Source organism: Hippocampus zosterae, chromosome 12 (genome assembly GCF_025434085.1).
Source record: "Hippocampus zosterae strain Florida chromosome 12, ASM2543408v3, whole genome shotgun sequence".
In the NCBI taxonomy this organism is placed as follows: domain Eukaryota; kingdom Metazoa; phylum Chordata; class Actinopteri; order Syngnathiformes; family Syngnathidae; genus Hippocampus; species Hippocampus zosterae.
In genome coordinates, this window is record NC_067462.1 from 3,550,726 (window position 1) to 3,578,581 (window position 27,856).

Here is a 27,856-nt window from a genome sequence, read left to right on the forward strand (position 1 = left end):
GATTTATGGATGGAGGAGCCGATGACATTCGAGGAGGAGGAAGTGGGTCAGGGAGGGAGGAGAAGGTGTCTCCAGCGAAGATTTATGTGCAACGCATCTTCTTCCTCTTCTTCTACTTCCAGCGAGGAGGTGAGGTGTGGGTGCGGGAGGGCAGGAGGGGTTATGGAGGGTGGATTATGGGGGTGGGGGGCGGGGGCATTGCTATCGAAACTAAATGAGAGTGTCAGGTCGCTGGTGAATTGGACCCGGGGCGACGCCACGAAGGAAGAAGTGGGCCATGCAGGGAGAGGAGGAGGAATGATGGAGGGCCAGGCAGGAAAAGGGTCCAGGCGTTGAGGGGTGGGAATGGGGGGGGGCAGATTAGTGAGGAGAGGGGGGGGCATGAAGTAGTGTGTAAGCTTTTAGATGATGTCAGTCCCTGGTGGAGCCTGGCTGCCGTCCGCTGGTCCGGAATTAATGCTGGATGATGAACACTCTCACTGACCAACTGACTGGCAAGACAAAAAAAAAACCCCCAAAACAAACCATTGTTATTATTTTCGTTATTTTGATCGACACACTTTTGAAGATAAACCTTCATCGACCAGTTTGCCGGCAGTGGTGGAAACAAGCCATTTCATCACACTGACAACCGACCACCTATAGCATAAGCGTGGAAAATATAATTGGATTATACTGCATTTGTGTTCTGACCAATCACAGGTTCCTTCCTCCAAAAATAATGAAAAGAAAAAGCCAAAAGAAAAATCATGAACATTTTCCCCAATTTCCGAAAAATTCCGGTTTTCTAAAAACAAACAAACCAAAAAAAAAAAAAACAACGTTAAATCATCCGCAAGTGGAGATCTTGCAGTCCTTATAAATACACTTCACGGACTCCAGCAAGTCAGTTTCGGACCCCCCATGTCAAAGACACTCGAATTTAGAAGAGAATGAGAGGAGCCGCTTCCATAGGCTGGGAACCAATCCAGCTTTTTTCACTCCCAAAACCACATACATACTCATTTTTAACTGCGCTCATCTACAAATACAGTACAACAAAAGCAAGAAAATTGTTAGACTGAGTTTTAGCGCTAAACTTGGACTAGGCACGAAAATAGTGTGTGTGTGTTTGTGTGTGTGTGTGTGTGTGTAAAGCCAGCTGCACTGCCGCTGTCATGTGCCACAGGAATCATGAACCACAGGTGGTTCAGACATGACACCGGGGACGCATCTGGATGATGGTGTGAGAGTGCGCACACACACACACACACACACACACACAAAATGAGGTTTCACAGGAGGCGACAAACATATGGTTAAAGATCCCAGTAGAAAGGTGTCATGGCGACGGCCTGCAAACATCATGAGGTCCAATGAGACTGACTTGTTTATTCGTACTTTAGAGGGATGGTGGGATGGGTACATTGAGAGAATGATGGATCATGCTATCGAAAAAAAAATATCTATCTTTTTTGTCCCTGCGCACACAAATATCACGGAAAGATTGTTGTTTTTTGTTCCTCAGCAAAAATTACGAATTCCAATTTTTTTTTTTTTAACCAACAACTTCCCAACCAACAACTGTGTGTGCTTTTAAGCATTAGCAGACTGCAAGCTAACTTCCTGTTCACTCACTGTTGGACATCAGGGGACACTTGAGATAAAATCTAAATCATTTCTTCTATCTTACCTTATACATTGACATTGACATTCACGATACTAGCTGTCAGGTGCATGTCACATCAACAGGGGGCGCTATCAGAATCATTTGGCCAGTAAGCAACCAGACGCAAAACGCTAAATTCTACGGCCCGTGTCCCCATTACGCAAACAGTGTGTTACATTAGAGTGAAGCTCCTAACGCTGCGTTTAATCCCCTTGCGAAGAACACATTGGACACAGTCCACCGGTAATAGTTTGTGTGCGTGTGCCTGTGTGTGTTAGCAATGATATATTTGCAGCTGTCAATCACGGAACGAGAAGGTAATGACGCGGCTACATGTTTGTGGCGTATAAACGCGCATTAGCCAGGGCGGCCATCAAAAGAAGGTCACTGCGGAGATGTTTTATGGCCTCGTAAAAGTAGATAACGTCTCTCTCCTTCTACTACACACCTCTATTGTTTATACACACGTACACACACACACATACGCCTCTCAACGGCCGCTTTGTCTCTCCGCTAACCACATGAGACATCTCAATGTGACTTTAATTTACAAAAAGGCACTTTGATACCTGTTGGGGCATTTCCATGTATGTTAAACTGGTGAATTGAACATCTGGAAATGCTAAGCTACCATGCAGGTATGTGCTAGTAGTAGTAGTAGTAGTAGTACAGTAGTACTCGTGTGAGTAGCATTAGTACTTGTGGTAGAAGTACTAGTACAAGTAGAAGTAGTAGTGCTAGCTGTAGCCATGATTGTATTTGTAGAACTAGTAGCTGTACTCGTGCTAACAATGAGTAGAAGCTGAAGCGCTAGTTGCAGTAGTAGTGCTAGTCGCATCAAGCTGTATTTGTAGAGCTAGAGTAGCGGGAGTACTATTGATTGGAGCAGCCATAGTTGTACTCGTAGATCGAGGAGCAGGGATGGCGCTACACTTGGGACTGGGAGGGGATGCAGTGGGGGGAGGCTTAGCCCCATCCGAAATCTGCTTCTTGCTCATAGAGAACCTACACATTAATAGTTCAAGTAGGACTTGAGCATTTGTTGCTGAAAGCCAACATGCTAGTTAGTAGTAGTTTAAGTGAGACTGGTATACATTTTGAGGGTGACCAGCTGTTTCCGTCAATCTGCCAGCCACTATTGATCAATCCCCTGGACCCCTCCTTTAGTAAAAATCAATGATGAAAATGTCTTAAGAGCTTGTGTAGAAGCCATCTGCTCCCCATAACTCCCATTTTCGGGCTCCTCCTCCTCCAAGACGGGCTCCTCCATCCCTGGAGATGTGACGTGGGTCACCTGAGGGAAACGTCATGTGACTTTTTCTTTGTTGGACTTAACTCTCCACACATTTGCTTCATCCGACACTTCTCAAGCACATTTATATTTTTTGTACTGCACCTGATAACACGAAATAGACTTGATTTGGCACTTATGTTAGCATGATATTAATGTAGCCATATCTATGTAGTTGTAGACATTTTCACTTCTTTTTTGTTCGACACTTTTTCAGGTAACGACCAATCACAGCTCACCTGTTTTCTGGATTTGGTCCCTTAAGCAATGTGATGCCATTTTCTGTCGACAGCAAGCAGCAAAATGGCCACTCCCTGAGATGGATAAAAACAGGTACATTTTGCTGCTTAATTCATGTTGCACAAATGTAATAATAAACAGAATATCTTGTTTAGATTAGTGGGGCCAAAGAGAGCATGCTGTAAAGAAAACGTTTTACTTGACTTCCCCTTGACACAACATGGAGAGTAAAATCATTTGACGATCCAGTATTGAGACAAAATGGCCGACAATACAAAGACTGAAATCACATTAGAATATAATATCACGGCTAATGGTAAAAAATAAAGTGTTCTTTGATGTATTCACACTGTTGATATATCACAATATTCATATTTTCTTTCCCACACATGGTTTCAGTTTAGCATTAAAAAAACTTATTTGAGCGTGATCAAGTTGTACGATTTCGTTAATAAATCTAAATCTATTTGTATTATACTAGCAAACTGTCGTGTTATCAACCTGCATAAATCATCTTAATCGACGTATGGCATGTTAAAATGTACTTTAGTTGTGTTTGACAAACCAAATCAATGTCATTGCTGCTGTTTTCTTTTAAGCAGCATTATGTTCAGACATCGGGAGGAGCCAACCAAGTCGTGTGGAAATGGCGGGAAGGTCTGCTGCGTTTCACGTGCGCGCTCACGCTGCTTGAGTTGTGTGCAGGAGCTTTCACGTGTGCGCTCACGCTGACTTTTTTACGCTGCTTGTTCTGGAAGAACTACGCGCTTGTCTGCGTTCTCTCAGCGTCTCACTGAACTGACTGACTGGAGAGTTGCTCCGCTCATTTTTAAAGCCCGCTAAAAATAACTCACCCCATCTTTGCGTGAAGAGGCGGGGCTGACAGTGGGATCCAGCCAATGGTGAACCTAAATCTCGCCAAGCCCCGCCTATCACTTCACGATCTGCTCTTTTTTTCCGCGACCGGCGTTGACATCACGCAGCCTCTTTACCTTATATGGTCACGCGAGCAAGTGAGTGACAGGTGACTCCACGCCTTCTTTCGGTCCCCAGTTTGTGTGGAACCTGGCAACCCGCAAAAGCTTGCACGGCGAAGCTGCGCGCCTTGTGCCGTGAAGCAGACCTGGCAACCCGCAGCCTGCATGGCGAGCTGCATGTACGGAAGCAAACCAGGCAGCCGCGAGCAGAGGCGGAACCGACAAAACTAAGCTTCATTTTTGTCCTTTCAAAAAAAAAAATTGAATTAAAGTGCGCGCTCATTTTGAGCTTTCCCGCTCCAGGAGTAGATTTTTTTTTGTTTTTCTTATTTTTCTCTCTACCCCTCCAAAATCGTGAGATGAGGAAATAATTGTTTGGATGTGACACTTCCGAGCGGACTTTTTTGGGGGGCTTGATTGTGGACATTTTTTTTCTTGTACTTCTTCTTGTTGTTCTTGCACAACAAGCATGGACGTGCTGGCTAATTACAGTATTTTCCAGGAACTCCAACTGGTGCACGACACTGGTTATTTCTCCGCGATGCCTTCCCTGGAGGAGAACTGGCAGCAGGTCAGTTCGCAGTTTTAGAAAATCCACATCAATATTGTGAATGTGCATGCAGTTACGTTATTATTTTTGAATCGTTCCTGTCCGGTTCGGCTTGTCGTGTTTTTCTTTTTTATTTATTTCCTCGCTCACATGGATCGCAGCGCGGTCCGCTGACAGGCACGCACGCACGCACACACACACGTACTCGTAAAAACAGTCACGTGCCTTCCACCCGACAAGAAAAAACATCTACATTTTAAACATTCTACTTTTATCTGGATCTCTGAATAGCTTTTAGCGATTTTCTTTATTTATACATTTAAACCTGCTTTTCTTGTGTGGAGTGTTGTGGTGCGCGCGCGTGGCCCCCGTACGAGACTTGCCCACGCGCTCGAGCTCCGATCTGATCGATGCGTACGCACGCACGCGCCTAATGGCCGCTGGCTCCCTTTACTAAATAATACATGCACACCTGTCATGGCGAATTTGCAGACTGAATTATGTATCATCATCATCCTCCTCCTCATCTGCGTGCGTGCGCGTGCGTAAAAAATGTTTTGTTGCCATCGGGCCCCTTCGTAAATCATATTCGCGCTCATCACGTGCTTACTAAAAGCTATTAATGAGCACGTGGTATGTTAATTGGCGTGTGTGTGTGTGTGTGTGTGTGTGTGTGTGATGGTTCCACACTGATGGACATTGAATGAACACAGCTGTGACCAGCGTGTGTGTAGATGTGTGCGTGTGTGTGTGTGTGTGTGTGTGTGTGTGTACGTGTGAGAGTGCGCGCGTGCACGCGTGTGTGTGGCCCACATGTCCATTACGCCTACAGTACTGAATGAAGCCCCATCCCATCCATTAAGTCTACATTTACTCGACAGCAGTAAAAACTGTCGGGGTTTTTTCCCCCCCCGTTTTTTTTTCTTCCCCCAGCGTAAAAGGCATCGATGCGGAATGGAGGGGACACAGTCATTCCCTCGATTACTGTATTCTTCCTTCGAAGGTAGAATCCGATTTGTCGAGCTATTTTGAGTGATCTGTAGACCCTGTCACACTGCCTTTTAAAGTGGGAACTTTATCTGATGTTCTGTGTTAAAGGCACCAACATGGAATGGGGGGTTGGGGGGGGGGGCGAAGTCGACGACAGTAAGGCGGCAATTTTTCAGTTTCTAAGTAGAGCTGGAACATAAAGCGTGTGTGTTTGAGGCATGGCCAGGGGGGTCGGCCCCTTTCACACTGCCTAATAAAACCTAAACTTTCCCTGCTGGGCTGTGTGAAAGGCGCCGATGTGGGACACTGTCGGCAGTTGTTTAGCTTGAAAGTAGCATCAGTGATGCAACTTCCAGACTGTGTGTAAAGTATGCCGTGATGCCAGGACGGATGTATGAAGTTTCCCCAATTGCTGCCGCGTTGTACGGAAAGCCATTGTCGCCATCCAAGAACGGAGCAAAGCGACTTGAGGAATAGACAAAATCACAAGGATAACGACTTTCATATATTGATATGATAATACCCTCGTTTGTTGTCATTAGCCTTCGCTTTTTTTAGCATGCTTGCTAGCTTGCGTGTAGCCTTTGTCTAGCGTGTTTATTTCGCCGCCATTCTGTAACCTAGCAACAAGCTACCTGAAGCTAGTTAGCTGTTGTGAAGCGTAAATGTGGTATTTGGACCGGAGGCTAACTCATGACTAGCTTGTAGCTTAGTTTGGACTAGGTTGTTGGCACTAACAGACATCAAAGCCCGTTCGAGCTCATTTGTAGTGTCAGTAAACTCTTGAAATGTAGTCATATGATAATACCCTCGTTTGTTGTCATTAGCCTTCGCTTTTTTTTAGCATGCTTGCTAGCTTGCGTGTAGCCTTTTGCTAGCGTGTTTATTTCGCCGCCATTCTGTAACCTAGCAACAAGCTACCTGAAGCTAGTTAGCTGTTGTGAAGCGTAAATGTGGTCTTTGGACCGGAGGCTAACTCATGACTAGCTTGTAGCGGACTAGGTTGTTGGCACTAACAGACATCCAAACCCGTTCGAGCTCATTTGTAGTTTCGGTAAACTCTTGAAATGTAGTCAATGTTGTTTGAGCCTCTGTCTGTTCTGAGCAGCTACGGGACTCACCCCCCCCCCCCCCGCCACCCAATATGCATTTTTAAAGATGACCTTATGCTATATGGAGACAGCAGCATACATTAGCATATCTGTCCACTCTCACGCAGTCTTTACGAGATGTTGTGTGCGTCCAGTTGCTGTATAGCTTCCAGCTTCTGACAAAGTCGCCAGGCAATGTTGTGTGCGTCCATTTTACTGTTCTCGCTTCACGTTTTCTTGACCTTCTTATAGGTGATCTTATGTCATGTGATCATATGAATACCGTTCCAGTTGACGCTGAGGTTGCTTTACAACGTTGTGTTCCTCAATATTTGTCACGTGAACCGACATCACCTTTTTTTCTGTCCTGGCTGCATTTTTCAAGCTATATCTTTCACTCTTTAATTCCAGTCGACTCTTGACGTGGTCGCACTGCAATGTTGCTCGTGTCCATATTCATGTTCCAGGGCGTTATGATACGCGTTTGTTCCACTCACTCTGCATTATTTTGAAAAGTTAATGTTAAGCTACAAAAGGGAGGTCTTTAATTCGCGTTCCAGTCAACTTTAATCGCTCAACAATGTTGCGTCCGTCCATGTTTAGCTTCCGTGGCCCTTTTTCAGAAACATTAAATGCCGTTGTAATTCGAAATGAAAGTAATATGGGAATAAAATCTGTAATGGCTTAAATGAAGGCCTGAAGGCTTGCGAATAGCTAGCTGCCATTTTTAAAATAGGAAACACGGCATATTACATGTTTCAAGCCATGTCAAGTTTCCTCAAAATTCGTTCTCTGTGGGGACACACGCACACACACACACACACACACACACACACACACACACATCCACTGCCGTGGTCATGTTTGGTTGCTTCCTGTGTCTTCTTCTTTGTCCTCTCTCATCAACTGCTTTGCCCGACCACCAAACGCACACTCACACGCGCACACTCACACTCACGCTCACACAAACACGGGGCCCAGTCCCGCCTGTCTGTTAGCCTTGTTGCGTCTGACAGCAGCAGCTCCTCCTCGCCGTATAATTGCCGCGTCTGTGCGGATTGGGAATGATGTGATGGCCTTTTGGGAGTTGTGTGTGTGTGTGTGTGTGTGTGTGTGAGTGTGTGACAGTAAATCCAGACTTTCCAGCCTCGCATCACATTTTTTTCCCGGCTATTTTTACCAGATTCCGCTTAAAAGCGTTTTTCCCTTCCCGCCTGTTGCGGTCTGCGGTCGTTTCATCCGCTTTCATCTCGATTGACGGACGGATTGATCCTCAGCGGCATCGCGAGTTGCCAGGCGCTTTGCGTGCCGCCGATGCGTTGCGGCGCGCCGCTGAATTCCCGATGGGAATCGCAGCGGCACAGAAGATAAGAACGGCGAGAGACGTGTACGTTGACCGCTATCGTCTCGTCTCAAATTACTTTTCGGCAGTCTGCCGTGGGGGGGGGGGGGGGGGGGGTACCGAGTGCGGTGGTAGCAACCTAAAGGACTCGACACGTTTTCAGATTTCAGGAGCAACGTTGTCTGACTTTGACATCGTGATGGTTTCAAAGCAAATCTTCCTGTTTAGTACCAGGCATGGGCCTTGAGACTTTTTTTGTGCGACCCAATACGATTCCACAGTGTCGTGTTCGTTTGGTAAACTGGCGTCAGGTTGTAATTTTTTTTTTTTTCAAAAGCGGAAATCCATTTTGATGGTGATTCCTTAATCCCTTCAAAGAAAAATGGCTTCCTTCAACTTGATTTCCGGGCATGGCTCCGTGAGACTTTTTCATGCGTCTTGCCGTGATAGACAAGTCCACCAAATTTGATCACAATCGGGGAAACGGGTGTCCAAAAAAAAAAGAAAAAAAACCAACCCTTGCAACCACTTTTTCATCCTGAGTTCTTCAAAGGTTCAAAGCCTGCTCACTTCCGGGTATGGCTCCTTGAGACTTTTCCATTCGCCTTATGATGATGGATGCGTCCGCTAAATTTCATGTCAGGCACTGAAATTGGTGTCAGGGCCAATTATTTTCCAAGAACGGGCCATTGTCAGAACTCAAAGCAAAATGGCAGACTTGAGACTTTTTTCGTGCGTCCTGTGATGATTGACATTGTCGAATTTTGTGTCGATCATCGACTAGTTTTTTTTTTTTTTTTTTACGAATGGGTCCTCTCACCCATTTTTTTTCACCTCAAACCAAAATGGCCGACTTCCTGTTCAATTTTCCGCATTGTTCAGACTTGAAAGGAATTTTCAATGGCCGCTTGTCCAAAGTTTTATCGGATACCAAAATTAGGATTTGTACTTTCCCACTTTTTTGGTTTCCATATCAAACTTCCTCTTTTGATTTCTATGGCAGCCCATTTAGGCAGTTGTTTCTGAAAATAGTCCGCCATTGCCAATCAATTAATCATGCCTGTCCCCAGTGTCTGACTTTCCTTTGTTCACACACACACACACACGCGCACGCACACACAAGCTATTGCGTAAGTGAACAGCTGCTTCCTGGTCAGACAAAAAGAGGAAACAAAACAAAGAATGAAGAAAAGAGGAAGTGAACGACAGAGAACCTGAATGACTGGTTGTCTTCCGAATCCTCTTCTTCTTTTTTTTTTTAAATCAAACACCCTTTTGAAATTTTTAATGTGACCATTTCGCTACGCGGAATTTGTGAAAGCAAAGTCAGAGACGCGGCTAATCAACGTGCAGATCAGCAGATTTCGCAAATGGGAAGTGATGAAACACACAAGCTGATCTTTGATGAGCAATCTGCGTTTGATTGATCATCCTTCCTGGTGCTGGCACTTATTCCTGTGAGCCTGCACATCGATTCATCTGTGTAACACACACACACACACACACACACACACACACACATGCACGCACACCTTGGTCGGCCATAATTCAGGAGACGAATGAGGCGTTCAGTCGCCGGCGCGGAAGATTAAATAAGAGTCTATTACCCAGACAAACTAGTTGGGAGTACGGCGCCGTTAAAGCGGAACAAATGAGGCACGACTACAAAGTTGGGTTGTGAAAGTCGTCCTCATCTTTACACATGGCTGGGTGCGCACGCACGTGATTGTGTGTGTGTGTGTCAATAAAGGCAGAGAAAGGTGATAAAACACCATGGATGGTCATGATTAATTGCTTGGCAATCATTGATTATTTAACAAAGGCTGCCTAAATGGGCTGCAGTTAGAAAAAAAACGTCAGGAAATAAACAACAAGGCAGCAAAGCTTTTCCATGCGCGTGTCTGTAAAAAGGACACTAGACATTATTGCTTGCTCAACAATCACTGACTGCTTCAGGGCATCCGCCTAAACGGGCCGCAAGAGAAACAAATCACTGGAAGGCAACAAAAAAAATCTCCGCCTGGAGCCAGCAAATCGGGTGGAATTGAATCAACAGCGCCTCCGCTGGTAGCAGTCAAGTAGTGCACGGCGTTGTGAACCGCTAAGCTATGAAACACGATTCGTCAATTCCACACCATCGACCAAATTCTCTATGAAGCGATTATTACGTGCATCCCGACACTTCTCTCCTCTACTAGTGTGCGTTTGTGTGCATGTCTGCGCGGGAAGAGCTTAGTTTGCCAACACGGCCTGAAGCTAGCAGGACAGAATCCAACACAAGCGCATGCACACACACACACACGTGCACTCGTCCACATGCCAAAGTTACGCGCACTTTTGGTTTGCGTGAACCTTTAGCCCCCGTGAGTTGTGCTCCCATGGTAACATTCAAAGTTGCCTCACAGGCCTGGCTGAGACATCTTAAGTCCATTTAGTGTGTGTATGTGTGCGTGTGTGTGCGTGTGCCTGGGTGTGTATTTTAAGGAAAAGGCTGTAGAACACGTCATGTATTTTTGAGAAAAAAACTGCTGTATTTAATTTAATTATATTATTTAAGAAAAAGGCATACAAAAAATATTTACAAGGGAGAAAAATACAAATATATTTTCAGGAAAAACGTTGAAGAGAAAAAGTTATACAAAATAATAAAAATAAAAAATTGGCACAATTGTGTTAAGGTTTCGAGCAAAAAGGTTTTTATTTTCCATAATTTTTGTAAAATAAAAAGTGGCATATGTTCATGAAAAAGTTTACTTTTCGCATGAAAAAAAGCATTGAATTACCACATTTATTTATTTTTACCTTTTTCCAGGTGTACGACTTAACCAAATTTTTAAAATGCACTTTTTTTTAAGGCAGGAGTTTTTTTTCTTTACCGTTTTCATCTTTGTAAAAGGAAAAAAGTCACATTGAAAAAAAAATCATTAAAATGGATTTCTTTTTTGGGGAAAAAAAGGTGTATATTTCCGTTCCAGAGGGTGTATAATCCTGAGAAGAGAAATGGTGGCTTTCTAAAAGAAAAAAAGGCCCCCCCCCCACCCCCGGCAAGCAGATAACAAACATGAAACACTTCAAGTCAGCATTTCCCTTCTTGGCGACTGGGATCGGTGTTTGATGACTTCTGTCTGGTGGTCATTGATCTTGTGGACCCGAGCACTAACACCGCGTTTATGTTCTAATCGATAGCGACGCGACAACATCAAAGACCCCGTGGACGCTCATTTGGGCATGTCGCTTTGTCTTGGACACTCTATATGTGTGCCACCATTCCAGTGCAGCTTTATGCATGAATGATTGTTGTGTGCCCACGTGTATGTGTGTGCGTGTATCTGTGTGTGAGTGTGTGTGTGTGTGTGTCTCAAGTAAATGGGTCGATGTAGAGGAGGAGGAGGATGACCTTGGGAATAAGAGCTGAGACGTTTTTGTCTCAGAGGCGAGGAGCACTAAGACAAAACTGAGACACGCTCAAAGATAAACATCAGGACAGGAAGTGGACAGAAGGGGAAGTGGTGGTCCAGGAAGTCGGAGGTCATACTTCCTGTTGGCCCCGAGATCCAATGTGGTTCAGGATGCCATGTGCTTTGGGTTCATGCGTTTCTATCTTGTCGAACTCTTGATGTGGATCTCTGCGTTGTTCCGGGTGATGTTGGTCTGGACCGCGATGTGTTTTTGGCGCAAGTCCAGGTGGCGCACTTTACATGATGCAAATCCACTCCATGTATGTCGACGTGGTCCACGTAGGCCGGCAGACGAATGATGTTGTCAGGGCAACGCAGCGTGAAGCCGCAATGACTTTTGCTTTGTTTTGTGGTTGAGTGCAGTCCACGAGGAATACATGTGTGTGTGTGTGTGTGTGTGTGCGTTTGTGTGTGTGTGTCCGCGCGTTGTTTCCACAGAGCTGAGAGAATGCAGTCTCGTCGTGCGCTTTGCATATCCTCTCTTTGTGCTTCTGCTCCAAATGTGGGAACGTAGCGGTTGCTTAAAGGTTTGTCATGATGTCAACGCTAATTTGAATTAGCCTGTCTGTGGGTTTTCCTATTATATGTTAGCATGAGGCTAACACATACCATAAATTGGCAATTTGCGGGATTTGCCGCTTCAACTATGGTACAGCAGCAACTGCTCGAAGGTTTATAATTTACATCAATGCTAATTTACCGTAGCCTGTGTATGGCATTTTGCGTTGTATTAATTAAGCTAGCAGACTCTCATTAGACAGATAAGATTGGGTGGAACGTTTTGGCGTGTAAATCAAATTCCAATTGTGTTTTGCCGTACGTGTCTGGTTTACAGTAGACGTCAACTGGGAGGCTTTTGGTTCTGTAATTGGGAGATGCCGCGAGCTGGATGAAAGTGTCCTGCTTCGTTGGGGGTCTGTGTGAAACGTCGGTGATTATGTTCTGTGTTTCATGAAGTGCAATATTATAGAATGCTCTTTCCTTTGTCTAAAAAACCCCAAACATATACAGGATACGTGAAGTGGTGACTATTTTACATACCAGATGATAATTGCTGTGTCAAAATTTAGTTTTTTTGCCGTTTTTTTTTTGTGTAAGTAAATTGGGACTCTTCCAAGATGACCTCATTTTTGTTTTTTTACTCCAAGAGGGAACATCACTCTGATGCTGCACAGCATTTTGTGTGCGTGTGTGTGTGTTTTCATGCGCATGTGTGTGTGCGCACAGTACATATGAATTATTTAGGGTTGAACTGCAGGACAAAGCAAAATGGAAATGTGGAGGGTGTTTCTCTTTTCACCCCAGGATGGCTCTCTAATGCACACCCGCACACACACACACTCACACACATGCATGCAAGTCATGTGACCACTCGCTCTGCTTTCCAGCAAAGTGAGAGCCCCCCCCCCCCCCCCCCAAAAAAAATCTCTGGAGGTCAGACTGCGGTGAGGCTGTGATGGTGATGGAGGTCCCCGGAGGCAACCAGGTGCTCTTTTTGTCCCCTCGCGTGATTGGTTGCCAGGACAACCACATCTGCAAAGCGGTTGGTTGTCTTAGCAACACGTCCAATAGGTCATGGGTCAGTCGACATGTCAGTCATATTATTTTTTTTTTTAGGTTTTTACTCTGACATAGTGACTGGCAGATGAATATATTTGGAATTATTTTTATCAGTATTTTTTTTATAATTATTTTTAAATAAGGATGGGGAAATACACAATTTAGTCATTGCATTTGCAATGTAAACAATGAATTATTTAATAGTGAAATAAAATATAAAATTCTAACTTAGTCAATGTCTTCATTTTTCCATGTCATTTGAACTTTTGGATTTGAGTGTATTTTCATTTGATTTTAAATTGAATATTAAATTGAAATGTAGTTTAAAATTCAAATCATGAATTACATAGAAGCCTATAGTACATAAAATACATAATAAGTCGTTTGTTTATGCATTTATTTAAATTTTTATTTTATTTTTAGGGATTAAAAAAAGCCTAATTTGCCAATAGTAAGAAGCTGGAACTTCATTATGAGCACATGAGGATTTTTTTTAAATTTGAGTTATTTCTTTATTCATGTTCAGTTACTTGTTACTCGAGAAAGAGAGCGCGAGAAACAGCATTTTCACTCCGATGGCCTAAAAACTCAAAAATCGCTTTGATTCCAAAATCCTGGGGGCCAACCAATGGCCACCGAACGCGGGTGACGCCAGTCACCCTTGAATGTAAAAGCACTCAACGCGGACATGACACGCGCACGCGCGCAGTGATCATAAATGCATTCATAAGCGGTGAAGTCATCGCACGCGCGCTCCCAGAAGCCTTTGTTTCACTCACGCGCGCCGAGTCACGCATGCTCGCACTCCGCAATGACCTCATCCCTGAAATCATCCCATCACACACCCGCGTGAAGACAAAGGGCTAATCCATTAGGACTCAACAACAGCTGGGACCCCCCCCCCCTTCGGGTTCCACTTGATTGTCTTAAACACTCAATCGTCCATCACATGGCTCCAACTTGGATGGCAATGAAGTGATCCTAATCGCAAAAAATAAGATCATTCTTGTCATATGATTAAAAACAAGATGTTTGCTCAAGTGCTGAGCTTGTGGAATTCACTTCGGGTCACGTTTTGGCCCAGAGTTGTGTTGCTTCAAAGCAAAATGGCAGACTTTCTGTGTTTTGTTTTGTTTTTTCACGCGTGGCGTCATGAGACTTTTTTTGTGGGTCTACTCATGATAGATAAGCCTGTAATTTTTTATTTCCTAAGTGCAACCGGCTTCTCCGGCTGATCAAAGCGACTGAATTGTTTTTTTCAGGCGTGGCATCTTGAGACTTTTTTGGTGGGTCTACTCATGATAGATAAGCCTGCAAAAAGTTTTTCATAAGTGTAGCCGACTTCTCCAGCTGATCAAAGCAACTGGAAAAATGACCCTAGAATACACAGAAAAAAAGTTTTTGTTGAATTTATTCAATTTAATTTCATTGGGTAATTGCACGAAATAAAATGGATCCAGATACATTTTTTTAAAAGTAGATGATACATTTTTAAGTGTAGATACTTCAAAATAAACAACTTGTTGAGACTTTTTGCATGTGTTGCTATGTCTACCAAATGTAATTCGCGGCTGCCTTTGGGGGCTGGATTAAAAAATTTTTTTAAATCAAGGCACCACTGGAAATGATCAAAAATGACCCTCAAATAAGTGCTTTCAAACATAATGGCCGATTTATTGCATTTTTTTGACGGCGGGCGGGGGGGGGGGTGGCCTTGGGGGAACGTGCCAAATACATTTCATGTGTGTAAATAAAACAGACTTGGGGGCTGAATTTTCAAACAAATCAAAGCCTGGAAATGACCTATAGTGACCCCCAAAATACATGCTTTCAAACAATATGTCAGACTTCCTGTGTCTTTCAAGGTATTGGCTTCTTGAGACTTTTTTTGGAGGGGGGGGGGTCTCCACATGATCGGCATGTCTACCAAATGTCATGTTGCTAAGGGAAACCGGCTTCGGGAGCTCAATTTTCACAACGTCCTATAGTGAAGGTGACTGAAGCTTGTCGCTAATGTTCCTTTCCGAGCGGAGGAAGCATTAAGAACACTTTTAAATCACGCCATTGATGTGCTACTTTCACGCTCAATTAGCAAGACAGACAGAGTGTGCTTGCGTGAGCGTGTGTGTTCACACACACACACACGCACACGCTTTTGCTTTAGTGAGTGTGTGCGTGTGTGTTTGTGTGCGCGCGTTTGCGCGTGCTGGTGGCTACGCGTGCTTGCCCGTGCGTTTGTGTGCGCGCTTGTGCCTGCGTGTGCACGCGTGAGTACTCCTTACGGTGCGCGTGCGCGCGTGCGTGCGCCCCCGTCGTTGGACACCGATGAGACCGCGCCAACCGAAACTGCAATTAAAAGTTGTTTTGTGTTCTCATCGATGTCTATTGTTTGAAACCGCTGCTCGAGGCAGTCCCCCCCCACCCTCTATCCCCCCCCCTCCCCCCCCCACAGTCAGGGCTCCAAGAAATAAATAGTCGTTGTTGGAAGCGGGGCAAAAAAAAAAGCATATGAAAGTTGTAGAAGGATTGCGGAAAGTGTCAACGTTACTCATGCAAAACGTAAAGCCATTAAACACATCAAATAAGTTATATTTGGGAGGAATCCCCCCCCCCCCCAACAACATTCTTGACACTATATAGTATATTATATTTTTTCAAATTTATATTTATATTTTTGGTCCTAAATGTCTAATAGTGCACACAAGCGTGGCAGGCTATAAATCTTTTTTCAATTAAAAAAAAAAAAATTTAAACGAAATAAAAGCTCATTTTTCACTCATACAGATATTTTAGATATTATTTAAAAACAACATTTCCATGAAAGTGGGCTTTTTAAAAATTGGTACAGTATTTCAGGAAAAAAATTCCACATTTCAAAAGAAAAAAAATAATATATTTTTGGAGGGGTGGGGGGGAAATCCTGAAAAGTTGTATCTATTTAGAAAAAAAAGTAATTTTTTTTGCAAAAAAATCATACTTATTAGAAGAAAGTTAAACCCTTGGTTTCACAAAAAAAACTCAACAAAAAGTTACACATTTTCAAGGGAAATTTTTGACTTTTCCAAGTAGGAGATTAATCTTTTAACGACGCCGCGGAGACGCATTGCGATGTCACCAAACGCCAACAAGATAACATTTGGAAAGATGCTAACGACGCGCCTATATTTCAACAGCACTCGTCCAATTAGCAGCTTTTAGACAACACGCTCCACACAATCCGTCCTCACACCGAAACGCAATCATTTCATTCGACTTTTGCTTTATTTGTCTTTGAAGATTAGGCTTTGTTTTCGTTCTCAATTGCTCTGCAAAAGATGCCTTCGAGGATCTGCGGCTTTCTCGGGAAATTCAATACAAAGAGCATTTAGCAGTTGCTGTGTGTGTGTGTGCGCTTGCGCGTGCATGTGTGCGCGCGCGCGCATCCATGCTAGTTATTTGTCATGTCGCCCTGCGCCGCCAGGAAGACGATAGGCTCGCTGTCCAGACATCCTATTGAGACACACACACACACACACACACACACACACACACACACACACACACACACAGAGTGAGAGTTTAATTAAGAGAAAGCTCAGCTGACGGAGGAACAGATGATTCTACCGCTGATTCCAATTCCTCCATCTCAGCCAATTACTCAAATGGCCTGGGACACACACACACGCGCACACACACACACACATACAGAATGAGCATAAGCCTGTTTAAGCAGTATTAAATTATGCTTCAAATTAAAAGCTTGTACCGGCCTTGTCCCCTTAGTCTCGGGCATGTGTGTGTGTTTTAGATTGTGTGTATGCATGTGCACATGTACATGTGTGTTTGTGTGTGTGTGCAAGATTATGCTGTTAATTAAATTTATGCCGTCGTATTTAATAATCACACAGTGAAATGTTGAGTGTGTGTGTGTGTGTGTGTGTGTGGGGGGGGGGGTATGTATGCATAACCAAGATTGTGCGCGTGAGTGTGCATGTATTAATGTGTGTGAGTGAGTGTGTTTGTGAGGATATGATTGTTTGCGTTTGCGCCTGTTTAGGTGTGTGAAAGTGCGGATGTGAGTAGAAAGTTTCAAAATAAAGTTTTTGCGGGGTGTTAATTATGGACAGATCTTCGCTATTCGCGGCCTCTCGCACTTCATGCTGGTTTGCTGTTCAACGTTTTTGTGCCATCCTTGAATGGTATAGATATTTTGTGCGCAACAGCATTTTGCATTGGGAGAAAAAAAAATGACTGGATGTGGGTTATTTTTGGGTTATTGCAGACAGGAGCTGTGTTATACGTGCACGGAGAAATGTATTAGGTAAAAAGAAATCGATTTTCTCCATATATTTGACATCGATCTGGTTCGGAAGTGCGTGGTGCTGCATGCCTTCCCCCCAGTAGCCAAATTATGGACCCCTTCATCATTGAAGTTGCCCATTCCTGCTCTCAGTTTTTCTCTTGAACACGTACCCACGTTATCATCAGCTTTAAGTCATTATGCTCTTCACCCAACCCCCCCCCCACCCCCAACACACACACACGCGCGCGCACACACGCACACTCGAAGCCTCTTTGGCGTCTAATGAGCCATCAGTGTGCCCGCATCAATGGAGGAGGCGGAGCTTCAAAGAGCCTCTTTGACGGATGCCAAAAAGCGTTTTAATTAGGAGCCATTTGTGCACAAAAAGGAAAGGAAAACACTCACCAGCTGAAGGGGGAAATAAACACACACACACTCACGCTGAGTCATGCTTGATGTGCTCCACACGTTTGAGGCCATTTTTATCGCAGAAGGTAACGGTTTTTTTTCATCGGGTAATACTGGGCTGAGCGATTGTGAAAAAGAATTCAATTGGCTCTTTTTCCTGAATTTTTGCCATTGCGATGAAATTCAAGATTGTTTTATTTTATTTTTTTTAAATGGTGACCTTTGCTCTTTGATATATCGAAACAAATATGACACTTTAGTGGCCTAATGTGCCGGACAGCATTGTGTTGGCTTTGGCTTTGATGACCTCGTGGCTTCAGCCTTGTGCATTCTAACATTTGCTGATGATTATGGCTTTTCATCTTGTATCGGTGAAGTGCGAAGTCCAAGATGCAGCGCATGGTGTGACTTCATCATCATCATCATCATCATCATGGTGGTTAATGATGTCATCGGTGTGCACTCAGACATTTCCTGGAGGATCCACTTGACTCTGCTTTCTTCTTTTTTTTTATTTATTTTTTTAGCAAAAGCCTCTCGGCGAGCTGCCGGCTTGCATTCGTGATGAATTCTCACTCACACACTTGCGCGCACACACACTGTACATGTACATGCGCTTGTTTGATGAGAAAACAACGCAGTGTGTGTGTGTATTTTAATGATTGTCACTCAGCAGTAGACCTCTGCCAGGGCCCATTTTGCCTCGCTGTGCAAAGAGACTGTCGCCGCAACTACCGATGTCAAATGTTCAAAACGTGCCACCTGGCTCACTCCGTTACTGCCTAGCCGCTGAGCTAACAAATTAGTAGTCTGATTAAGTTCCTCATGAACAAGCCCACTCACTTAGTCACTTCGCAACTGACAAGCTAACGTCGACTAACTGCTATATTACTCGCTAGCAAACTAACGTACGTCAGGTCCAAGTAGCCGACTGACTAATTGACTAAGTAGCTAACTGGCTAAGTTACCAAATAACTGACTGGCTGAAGAACTAATAAACTAACAAGCTAACTACCTTGTTACTAACCAACCAACAAACTATGGTGCTACTACTAGCGCACTGAATGTCTAAGCAACAACCAAATTAACTTACGAAATGACTGACTGGCTAATGAACCAACAAAGTGGGAGCCTCTCAAGCTAACCTACTAAAGTACAAACTAACATTCTCACTAAGTCACCCACCAAGTCATCTCCTGTGATATCTCAGTGACTGGCTAGCTTACCTAAAGCTATCTGACATGCTAACGTATTTGCGAGCATACAACATGAAATATAAACTCTCGCCTTGCGTCTCCACTCTTGGTAATAACGCTCACTTCCGATTGTCAGAGAGCTTTGGATGACACAACAGGCTAATTATTGTATTTGTAACACATGCAGTGTATCATACTGGTAGCCATTCTTAATATTTTGGCTAGCTCGTGCCTGTAAATAGGGCTCCAATATCTTAAAAAGATTGCATCATACATTTAATATTTAAGACGTATGAAACCGTTACACATGCACAATGTCATTGTCAAGCTAACACAATGTGATGGAGATTATTTTTGCATGCGCGCGTGTTTTTTATCCGATGTGACCTTTCTCCATATGTTTTGTGTGTGTGCGCGCGAGCGGGGTCGTCGACGTCAAGCAAGCAAGCTGACGATGTTGACACTCAACACGACTTCCCTCTCTTGCACATGCATACATTTATACTCTCTCATGAAGCCCCCCTTCACACAGCTCGTTAAAGACCACATTTCACACCTTTTCGCCGCATCGCTGTACTCGGTTACACGACGATATGGCAGGGATGAGGTCAATTTGGCAATTTTCCACCGATATGGTTGACTGTGTCTGGGGAACTTTAACAGCAGACATTCACTTTTCCTGCCCCGTCGTGTCCGAAGCAGTAGTCACTGATCAAGAACTTATTTGTTCCACCGGATAATGTGTGAAAAGTGTGACTTGTGTGAAAAATGGAAGCTAAAGTTTCAGTTAGGCCTCTGATATAGCCACGGATACAGATTGTTGTTGTTTTTTTTTTTTCTCAAAGCATGTAATAATGACGTTATTAACGAGAATGTCAATAATTAAACAGTGGCGTCATGATAATTCAGTGGGCATTGTGCCACTCCATTTAGCTTCTGCATTTTGGCCACCCGGGGGCGGTATGGTGAAATTCAGTCAACGCAGACACACAAAGAAGACTTTTTACGGAATCGCTGTGTGTGATCGCAGTTTCCGATTGTGTTAGCATGAAGCTAGCGGTTTTGAATGCAAAGCGATGTCAAGTACGTCGTTCTCGTTACGGTTGTGTATATTTTTTTTAAGCTCTCCAGACCATCGGGGGTGCACTCGTGCCACATTAACACGTGTTCCGTCTGCTTTGTCCTTCAGACGTGTCTGGAGTTGGAGCGTTACCTCCAGACGGAGCCCAGAAGACTGTCAGAGCTCCTGGACGAGGACCTGGACCGCCTCCTGGCGCCCGCCCTCACTCAGGGCGGCGATAGCGATGAGGAGCTCATAGACCCCCTACTCGCCGGTTTCCCGGCACAGCCCGGTCCACTCCCCAAAGTTCACGCCAAACTCCTCCAGACTCTGACGGACAGCAAGGATCAGGTCCTGGCGTCGGGTGTTAGCGCCGCCCAGCTGAGTGCCGCCGTCACGTCTCTAACGCCGCCCTCGTCCCCCGAGTTGGGGCGCCACCTGGGAAAACAGGCGAGCGGCGCGCTCACGCTCAAGCTGGTGGCCAAGAAAGTGGGCCTGGGCGCAGCCAAACTAGTGGCGGCCCGGGCACTGACGTCTCTCCCGCCGTCCCAGCCGCCGGGCCCAGCAGGGGGGGCGCTGAGCGATGGGGAGCAGGGCGGAGGGCCCGGCCTGGCGGGGGACTCTGCAGAGAACAAGAAGAGAATACACAGGTGTCAGTTTAACGGCTGCCGCAAGGTTTACACCAAGAGCTCGCACCTCAAGGCGCACCAGAGGACGCACACAGGTAACACGAATACGACACACGTGTTTACAACATGACACGGGCCTATAACATATTCCATCATACTCTAATTGCTATAATGTTTTTCGACAATGTGATCTGTCAGGACACGATTCTACGATGGACTCTGAAAACTGCTGGGTCATGAATAACCCAAGGAGGCTAACTCAGCTTTGGCTCCAAAAGGGACAGAATCAATGCGAAATCTTTTCTCGTCAACTTTAGTTCGCAAAAACTGTCCAAAATGGCCTCTAACGCGATTTGTATGAATAAAATACAGAGGGCTGAGAATAAAGCCCTGTAGTACACCACAATATTATCTACATACATTCATTCATTCATCTTCCGAGCCGCTTGATCCTCACTAGGGTCGCGGGGGGTTCTGGAGCCTATCCCAGCCGTCTTCGGGCAGTAGGCAGGGGACACCCTGAATCGGTTGCCAGCCAATCGCAGGGCACACAGAAATGAACAACCATTCGCACTCACGCTCACACCTAGGGACAATTTAGAGTGTTCAATCAGCCTGCCACGCATGTTTTTGGAATGTGGGAGGAAACCGGAGCACCCGGAGAAAACCCACGCAGGACCGGGGAGAACATGCAAACTCCACACAGGGTGGCCGGAGCTGGAATCGAACCCGGTACCTCTGCACTGTGAAGCCCACGTGCTAACCACTGGACTACCGGGCCGCCTATCTACATACATGAAACTGTAATCCACTCAAGACTACATGACTTCACATTGAACGCTACACTATACTGTGCTATACTCTACAAGTAAAAAAAATTATGATTTGAGACATGCACACTCATTGTGTGTGAATTAGTGTATGTGCAGGGCCGCAGGTGTCACACACGTCTGCTCTAATCCCCCCGCCCCCCCGTTTTTTTTTTAAAGTGTACAGACACATACGCACTTACTTACACGCTAAGGGAGGCGGGGCCCGGGCTTGACGCCGCGGCAACCATGATGCCAGCCAATTATTGCGCGACGAGGCAAGGATGCGTGATGGAGAAGTCACCTAGCAACTGAGAGAACGTGTGTGTGTGTGTGTGTGTGTGTGTGTGCACGCGTGTGCGAGTGAGTATGTTTGTGGCGGGTGGGAAGGTGTAGGAGGGGGTGAGAGAAAGCGCGAGGGAGCTTGACAGACACGAACAATCCGGCAGCCAATTAGGGAGGAGAGTGATGCAGTTGCCTAGCAACCAACGTCAAGCAAGGGGAGGAGGGGGCACATTGAGGGGGGATGGGGTGCTGTATTGAATAGGCATACACCGTCATATTCATTGAATCAATGGACATTGATGAATATTTGCACTGTGCCAAGGTCCATGTGTTCTAGCGGTTAGCATGTTAGCGCTTTTCATAGAGTATGATTTTATTGTTTTTTTTTTACCTCATCAGGGCCAAACAGTGGCCATCACAAAGTCTTAAAATACAGGCAATGTTTCAAGTCACGTTTGAGCATTCTTGCAAATGTAAAAAAGTTTACTGGATCGTGACGTTGATTTATGATGCTCATCGCAAACCTCCCGAAAAAGGGGCAGATTAAGCTAATTAAACGGCTAATTAAACCGCTAATGAATGTGCTAATGAAAGCACTCTACGCTTGTAATGGGAGGAGAGGACACCGCCCACCCACATGCAACACACACACACACACGCACGCCGTAGCATCATGGTGGATTAGTGGCGCCAGTGCTGTGCGGGATTATCCGCTAACAAAAGTGTGAGCGCCACCAGGACCTGCAGGCGCCGGTTGAGTGTTAGGCCTCTGCCACCGAGATCATATGATGTCAGTACATGACTATTAAATGCCACAACAATCTTGGTTTAGACAATAAATGATTTGATTGGATGCCAGGACAGTGCGGGCATTTTGAATGTGAGTAAATTTGTGTGTCAATTGTGCACGTCTGCGAATACGTATGTGCTGTAAATGTGTTTGTGTATGTGTCTGATAAATGTGTGCGTCCATCAACGCGAGTGCAAGTGTGTGTGTTGGCATTGGGTTTGCATGTGAGCAAATGCGTATGGTTGTACGCTATACATGAGCGTGATGTACATCGTGTGTCCGATGTGTTTGGCTGTGTGCGGCATCTGTTGTGTGTCCACGGTCGCGTTTCGTCCCATTAGGACGCGTTCAGACCCACAGTTATGACCGCCGCATACGACGCGCAGGAGCAGTGTCCGGCTTGCACAAAGTCACTTCATTAGCTACACCAGCGAATGACGTTTCCACGCTCACTTTTGATTGACAGAGTCAACAATGGGTTCATGATGGCGGCCTGGGAGCTGTACCTAATATTCTGACCCTGTGTCAAACACACACACGAGAACAGAACGGCACCTTCGAGGGAGGAAATTTACATTAAAATTACACGGCATAAAACACTGTGTGTGTGTGTGCGTGTGTGTGTGTGTGTGTGCGTGTGTGTGTGATTCGTAATGAACACAGTGCACCAGTACAAAATTAATTCCCTGCACATTTATGACTGTTTATTGTGTTAAACTGGCTTGGCGTGAGATGTCATGGTGACCCCCCACCCCCCTCTTTTGTGTGTGTGTCTGTGTTATAGGCGAGAAGCCATACAAGTGCTCGTGGGAAGGTTGCGAGTGGCGCTTTGCTCGCAGCGACGAACTGACGCGACACTACCGCAAACACACCGGGGCAAAGCCCTTCAAGTGCAACCACTGCGACAGGTAAACACACACACACACACACACACCCGCACGCGCGTGCACACACGCTAATAATGCCTAATCAAGCTGAGGCCCCTTGAGGTGAGGAGGAGGATGTGGAAGAGGACACAAAGAAGAGTGAAGATGAAGAGGGTTTGAGTGAGAGGGGCTCTCAGTGTAACCAGCTGGACCCCCAAAACTGACACACACTAACCGCATGGCCATCTGTCTACACACACACACACACACACACACACACACTTAAGTCACACGTGTGTCTTCCTTGTGCGGCCTTTGGTGGACTTGCAAAAGCCACAAAATTGACAGAGAGATGGATGGACAGATGGACAGATCAATGGATTATTTGATGGGCAGGTGTATTGATGGCTGGATGTATAGATCGGTGTTTCCCAACCTCTGTTGAGCCAAGATGACTTTTTTTTTTAACAATTTATGGTCAAATTAAGAGAAAATGTAATACATTTCCAACTTCTTAAGTCATGTTATACTTTGTGGGCCACACCAATAGATGGATGGATAGAAAAATGATATATAAGTAGATATATAAATGCGTGCGCAGATGGATGGATGGATGACCGACAGACAGACAGTGGGATGGATGGATGAATGACTCTGTAAATGGCTGCTGGATAAGTGGATGTAGTTGAAGGATGGATGTCGAAATCTATGGATGAGTAAGTGACAACTTGATGGAACAATGGACGGATGGCTGCATATTGTAGATGTCGTGATGGATGTACTATAGATTAAATGATGGGTTGATGGATGCCTACATTGATATGGTTGAATAGATGGACGCATGGATGGATGGAATGTCAAGATGGGTTGAGGGATAGATGTTGGATGCATCCGGTAGACGGTTGGGTCAATGGACAAAATGATGGATGGATGGATGGATGGATACATAGATACAGAGTGATTGTACTGAATATTGATGCCGTGTCCTTGTGTGTTCAGGTGTTTCTCCAGGTCCGACCATCTGGCGCTGCACATGAAGCGCCATGTCTGAAGGGGGGGGGGGGGGGGCTGCCGCGGAGCATGACAGAAGAACAAGAAGGAGGCGGAAGGCCCACATGGCATCTCGAGGAGGAGGAGTAGTTAGATTGTCGGTTTTCATTCACTTACTCACACTCACTGTTTTTTTACGCGCCGTCTTTGAACGCATCACGGCGGTTTAGCTTCTGGGCTTTTGATAGGAAAAGTCATCACATGCTCGTCTTGGTACAATCAAAACTTTTTGGGGTATCTATTTTTCTTTTTTTTTTGCTGCGTTTTGTCAGAAGAACGCCATCCAGCCGAAAGAAAACAACACAATCTGACATCCCAGAGACCCAACGCCATCTTGCTCTCTCCTCTGCCGCCAACGGCGCCCGCAACGGACCCTACGGGTGACCTCTCGGAAATAAAATGCGCAGCGACACTTTGATTTTTTTTTTTCAACTGGGAGAACCGCTACGACGCTTCTTCTTGATGACAATTGAGACACTTTTTGCTCTTTTTCTCATTTGGAGAAAAAAATGTCTTTGAACTTAACAGAATGTGAGAGGACTTGGTCAATCAATGGAACAGGAAGAAGATGTACTTTTTCAAAACTTCCTTTGTGCCACAGGATGTGCGCGGTCAAAAGGGACGCCACTAACTAGCGGGTCAGTTAGCCGCTAAGTAAACGGCTAAATTAGCCGTTTCGTAAACCGCTAAGTTGGCTAACAGGTAAGTTAGCCGCTAAGTCAGCCACTCACTTAGCTGCTAACTAAGCTGCTAACTTGGTATCCAATGACTGCACTTTTGTTTCCTAATTTCCTGCTTTTTCTTTTGTAATGCTAGCGTTAAAAAAAATAAAAATATTGACAAAAAATATAGAGGAAAATCACTCAAAACACAAAAGAACACACACAAACACGAAAATGGCTTTTCACACTTCACTATTTAGCTTTTTTTTTTCTGATGACAAATGATCTTATTCTGGTTTCCATGGCAACGTTTTCTTGATCCACTTCTGTCATGCTTTTTCTCTTTGGAAACATTAAACATGGACACTCAAACGTGGACACTGGAAAATCGCACCTCCCAAATCCTCCCTCCGCGGTGCCGCCAACGGCTTAAAAACACGGAGGGGGGTCCGCAGTGCAGCTTGGAACAATCAATACCAAAAACCTCTAACGTGGATTCACCATTTTGAGGCAGCTCCACCACGTTTTTCGTACAAGAGGAAAGGGGGTACGATGGAAGCGTTCACCGCCATTATTGTCCCCTTTCAGGTTGCCTGCCAAAGCCATTTTTACACAGTTTGCTGTTCTGTGTGAAGGTCAACTCACTAATTTTTGGTTTTTGAGGTAGAATCAGAGGCGGGACTATGACTGTGTGAAAGGGAGTGGTGGAATTTTTGCCGACTTTTCCAGCCCTGTTGCATTGCAAGCAAATGCCCGACAGTTATACTTGGTTAGTTTCTGCATGGAAGTCTTCAACCTCTTAAAATGGCCAATTTTTCTGCAAACAATTTGTTTCCAAAACTGCGTCCGCAATAGCACTTGTAATGAGACGTACAATCACAGAGGGACGCTAGTAGCACATTTCAAAGCACGAACGTATGAGTGTGTCTGCGTGAAACTTTGGTTAAATATAGTTTGGTCAGGACTCATAGAATTACTTTGGTTTCCTCCACGCTTCTGCCTCTTTTAACCTGCTTGGTTTGTTTGTCTGAATCCCAAGTTAGCTCCCGATTAGCGAGCAGTTAATAAGGCTCCTTCGGGTCTGCAGGGATGACATATGAGAAAAAAAAACTAGGAATGGGAGGTGCTACGGAAGTCTGAACCTGGTGGACTCCATTAGCAGTGAGCTAATAAGGATCAGATTAGCATGAACGGCTACATGCTAATAACAGCCTTCTAGTGTAAGATAATGTGGCTTTTATAGCCCAGTTAGCTTGAGCTTTAGCTATAGTGTAGTAAAGTCATGTTAGCGAAGCGCTAGCAGCTAGATGGAGGCTAGTTTAGCATCAGCGGAGATCTTCTTCGGGTTAAATTTAGTTTAAGGTTAGGATTGCTGAGCCCAAATGATTCCAAAGAAAGACTCACCAGCCGTTCATGGGGCAGGACTGGCTGAAGTAGGCGGTGTCATTTCACCAGTCGCCAGCTGTGTCTGTTAGCTTTTGTAAATAGCGTGACTTCCTTAGCCGCTTCTTGCTTTAGTTCTTGCCAACGTTGCACTATGTGATCACAATTCTTGCACTGCTAGCTCGCTAGCCAGCTAGCTTAGTCTCGTCGCACTTGTCGCACATCCGCCACGCCACCAGGAAAACAACACGTCACATATCCGACACGTCAGTCAAAAGCCGTGACACTCAGTCGCGTGACTCTCTTGGCGTCGCTGCTATGACATGACTCACTAGCATCATTAGCGTGTGTTTGTTTAGCACCTTTTTCAAACCCAAACACAGCAAGAAAACTTTTCTTTTAAACTGAATTCTGTCACCAAATGTGATGACAATTCCCCCAAAAGTCACTGGAAACATCACAAGTTGAAAACAAATGTTGATTTAATTCTTAATGTTTCCACTTTAACATTTTTGACTCTGTAATTTTGGGCGTAACATTCTGACAAAGAAAAGCAACTCAATGGCACAAAGCGGTACTGCAACAGAGCTAGCTTGTTCAAGGCATTCAGATGACTTTTTTTTAATGGCTTCAGATCATGTTTGAACAAGATGAAATGTGGCAAATTTAGTGAAAATACTCCAATGGAACCAAGCTCTTAGCTGCGGTCACTGAGTCTCAAAGCATAGACTTTTCACTTAGAGTGTTTGTTTAGCACATTTTTACACCCGAAATACACTACAATTTTTTTTCAACAAATTTTGCAAAAAAGTCACTCCAAAATTTTTTTAATTTGACCATTATTAAACATTGGCTCAGTATTTTTGGGCATGAAATCCTGACAAAAACTATGACATACACTGGAACGACTAATTGTCACCGCCAAAGAGGCAAAGTGGTACTGCAAAACAGATTGCTTGTTGGTCGATTTAAAAAAATTGTTTGAAGACCAATTCACACGTTAAAAGTGACATTTTTCAGGAAAAAAAAAACAGACTCCGATCAAATCAACTTTCTTTGTGGTCCCATTGCCGACATCTTTTTTGCTGTACAAAGTGTTGAAATGATATGATTTGTATGATACGACATTACGTTGTTTATTGACGAGGGAGAGTTTATTTTTGTTACTGGATGTGTTTGATAATTGTTTTTTCTAAATTGGTATTGTATCATATCTATGCAACGAGTGTCCAGTGGAGCCTTTTTATTTAAGAATGTACAAATATGTGTAATAAATGGTAGAATCTCAA

At 44.7% G+C, this 27,856-nt stretch overlaps 1 protein-coding gene and 1 long non-coding RNA gene across 4 annotated transcripts; one reads left to right on the forward strand and one right to left on the reverse strand.

The window, feature by feature from the left end:
• On the forward strand, positions 1-27,856 carry LOC127611904 (Krueppel-like factor 7). 3 transcript variants are annotated; one of them, XM_052082710.1, is made up of 6 exons: positions 1-129; positions 3,157-3,272; positions 4,659-4,727; positions 20,223-20,817; positions 23,391-23,514; positions 24,472-27,856. In XM_052082710.1, exons 3-6 carry the CDS (start codon positions 4,698-4,700, stop codon positions 24,521-24,523), a joined length of 801 nt encoding a protein of 266 aa, XP_051938670.1. In that variant the 5' UTR covers positions 1-129; positions 3,157-3,272; positions 4,659-4,697; the 3' UTR covers positions 24,524-27,856. The 3 variants fall into 3 exon arrangements, with proteins under 3 accessions (XP_051938670.1, XP_051938671.1, XP_051938669.1); XM_052082711.1 differs by lacking the exon at positions 1-129 and adding an exon at positions 1,783-1,891; XM_052082709.1 differs by lacking the exons at positions 1-129; positions 3,157-3,272 and having other exon boundaries at positions 4,309-4,727.
• Positions 127-4,193, reverse strand: LOC127611919 (uncharacterized). The gene is made up of 3 exons (XR_007965506.1): positions 4,034-4,193; positions 3,179-3,253; positions 127-491 (listed from the first exon to the last, which is right to left on the reverse strand). It is a non-coding gene; the product is annotated as an uncharacterized LOC127611919 (long non-coding RNA).

Coding starts and splice junctions, on each gene's coding strand:
- LOC127611904 (XM_052082709.1), top strand. CDS start 4,626: ATGGACGTGCTGGCTAATTACAGTATTTTCCAGGAACTCCAACTGGTG. Junction 20,818..23,390: donor GCACCAGAGGACGCACACAG/GTAACACGAATA, acceptor TCTGTGTTATAG/GCGAGAAGCCATACAAGTGC. Junction 23,515..24,471: donor AAGTGCAACCACTGCGACAG/GTAAACACACAC, acceptor TTGTGTGTTCAG/GTGTTTCTCCAGGTCCGACC.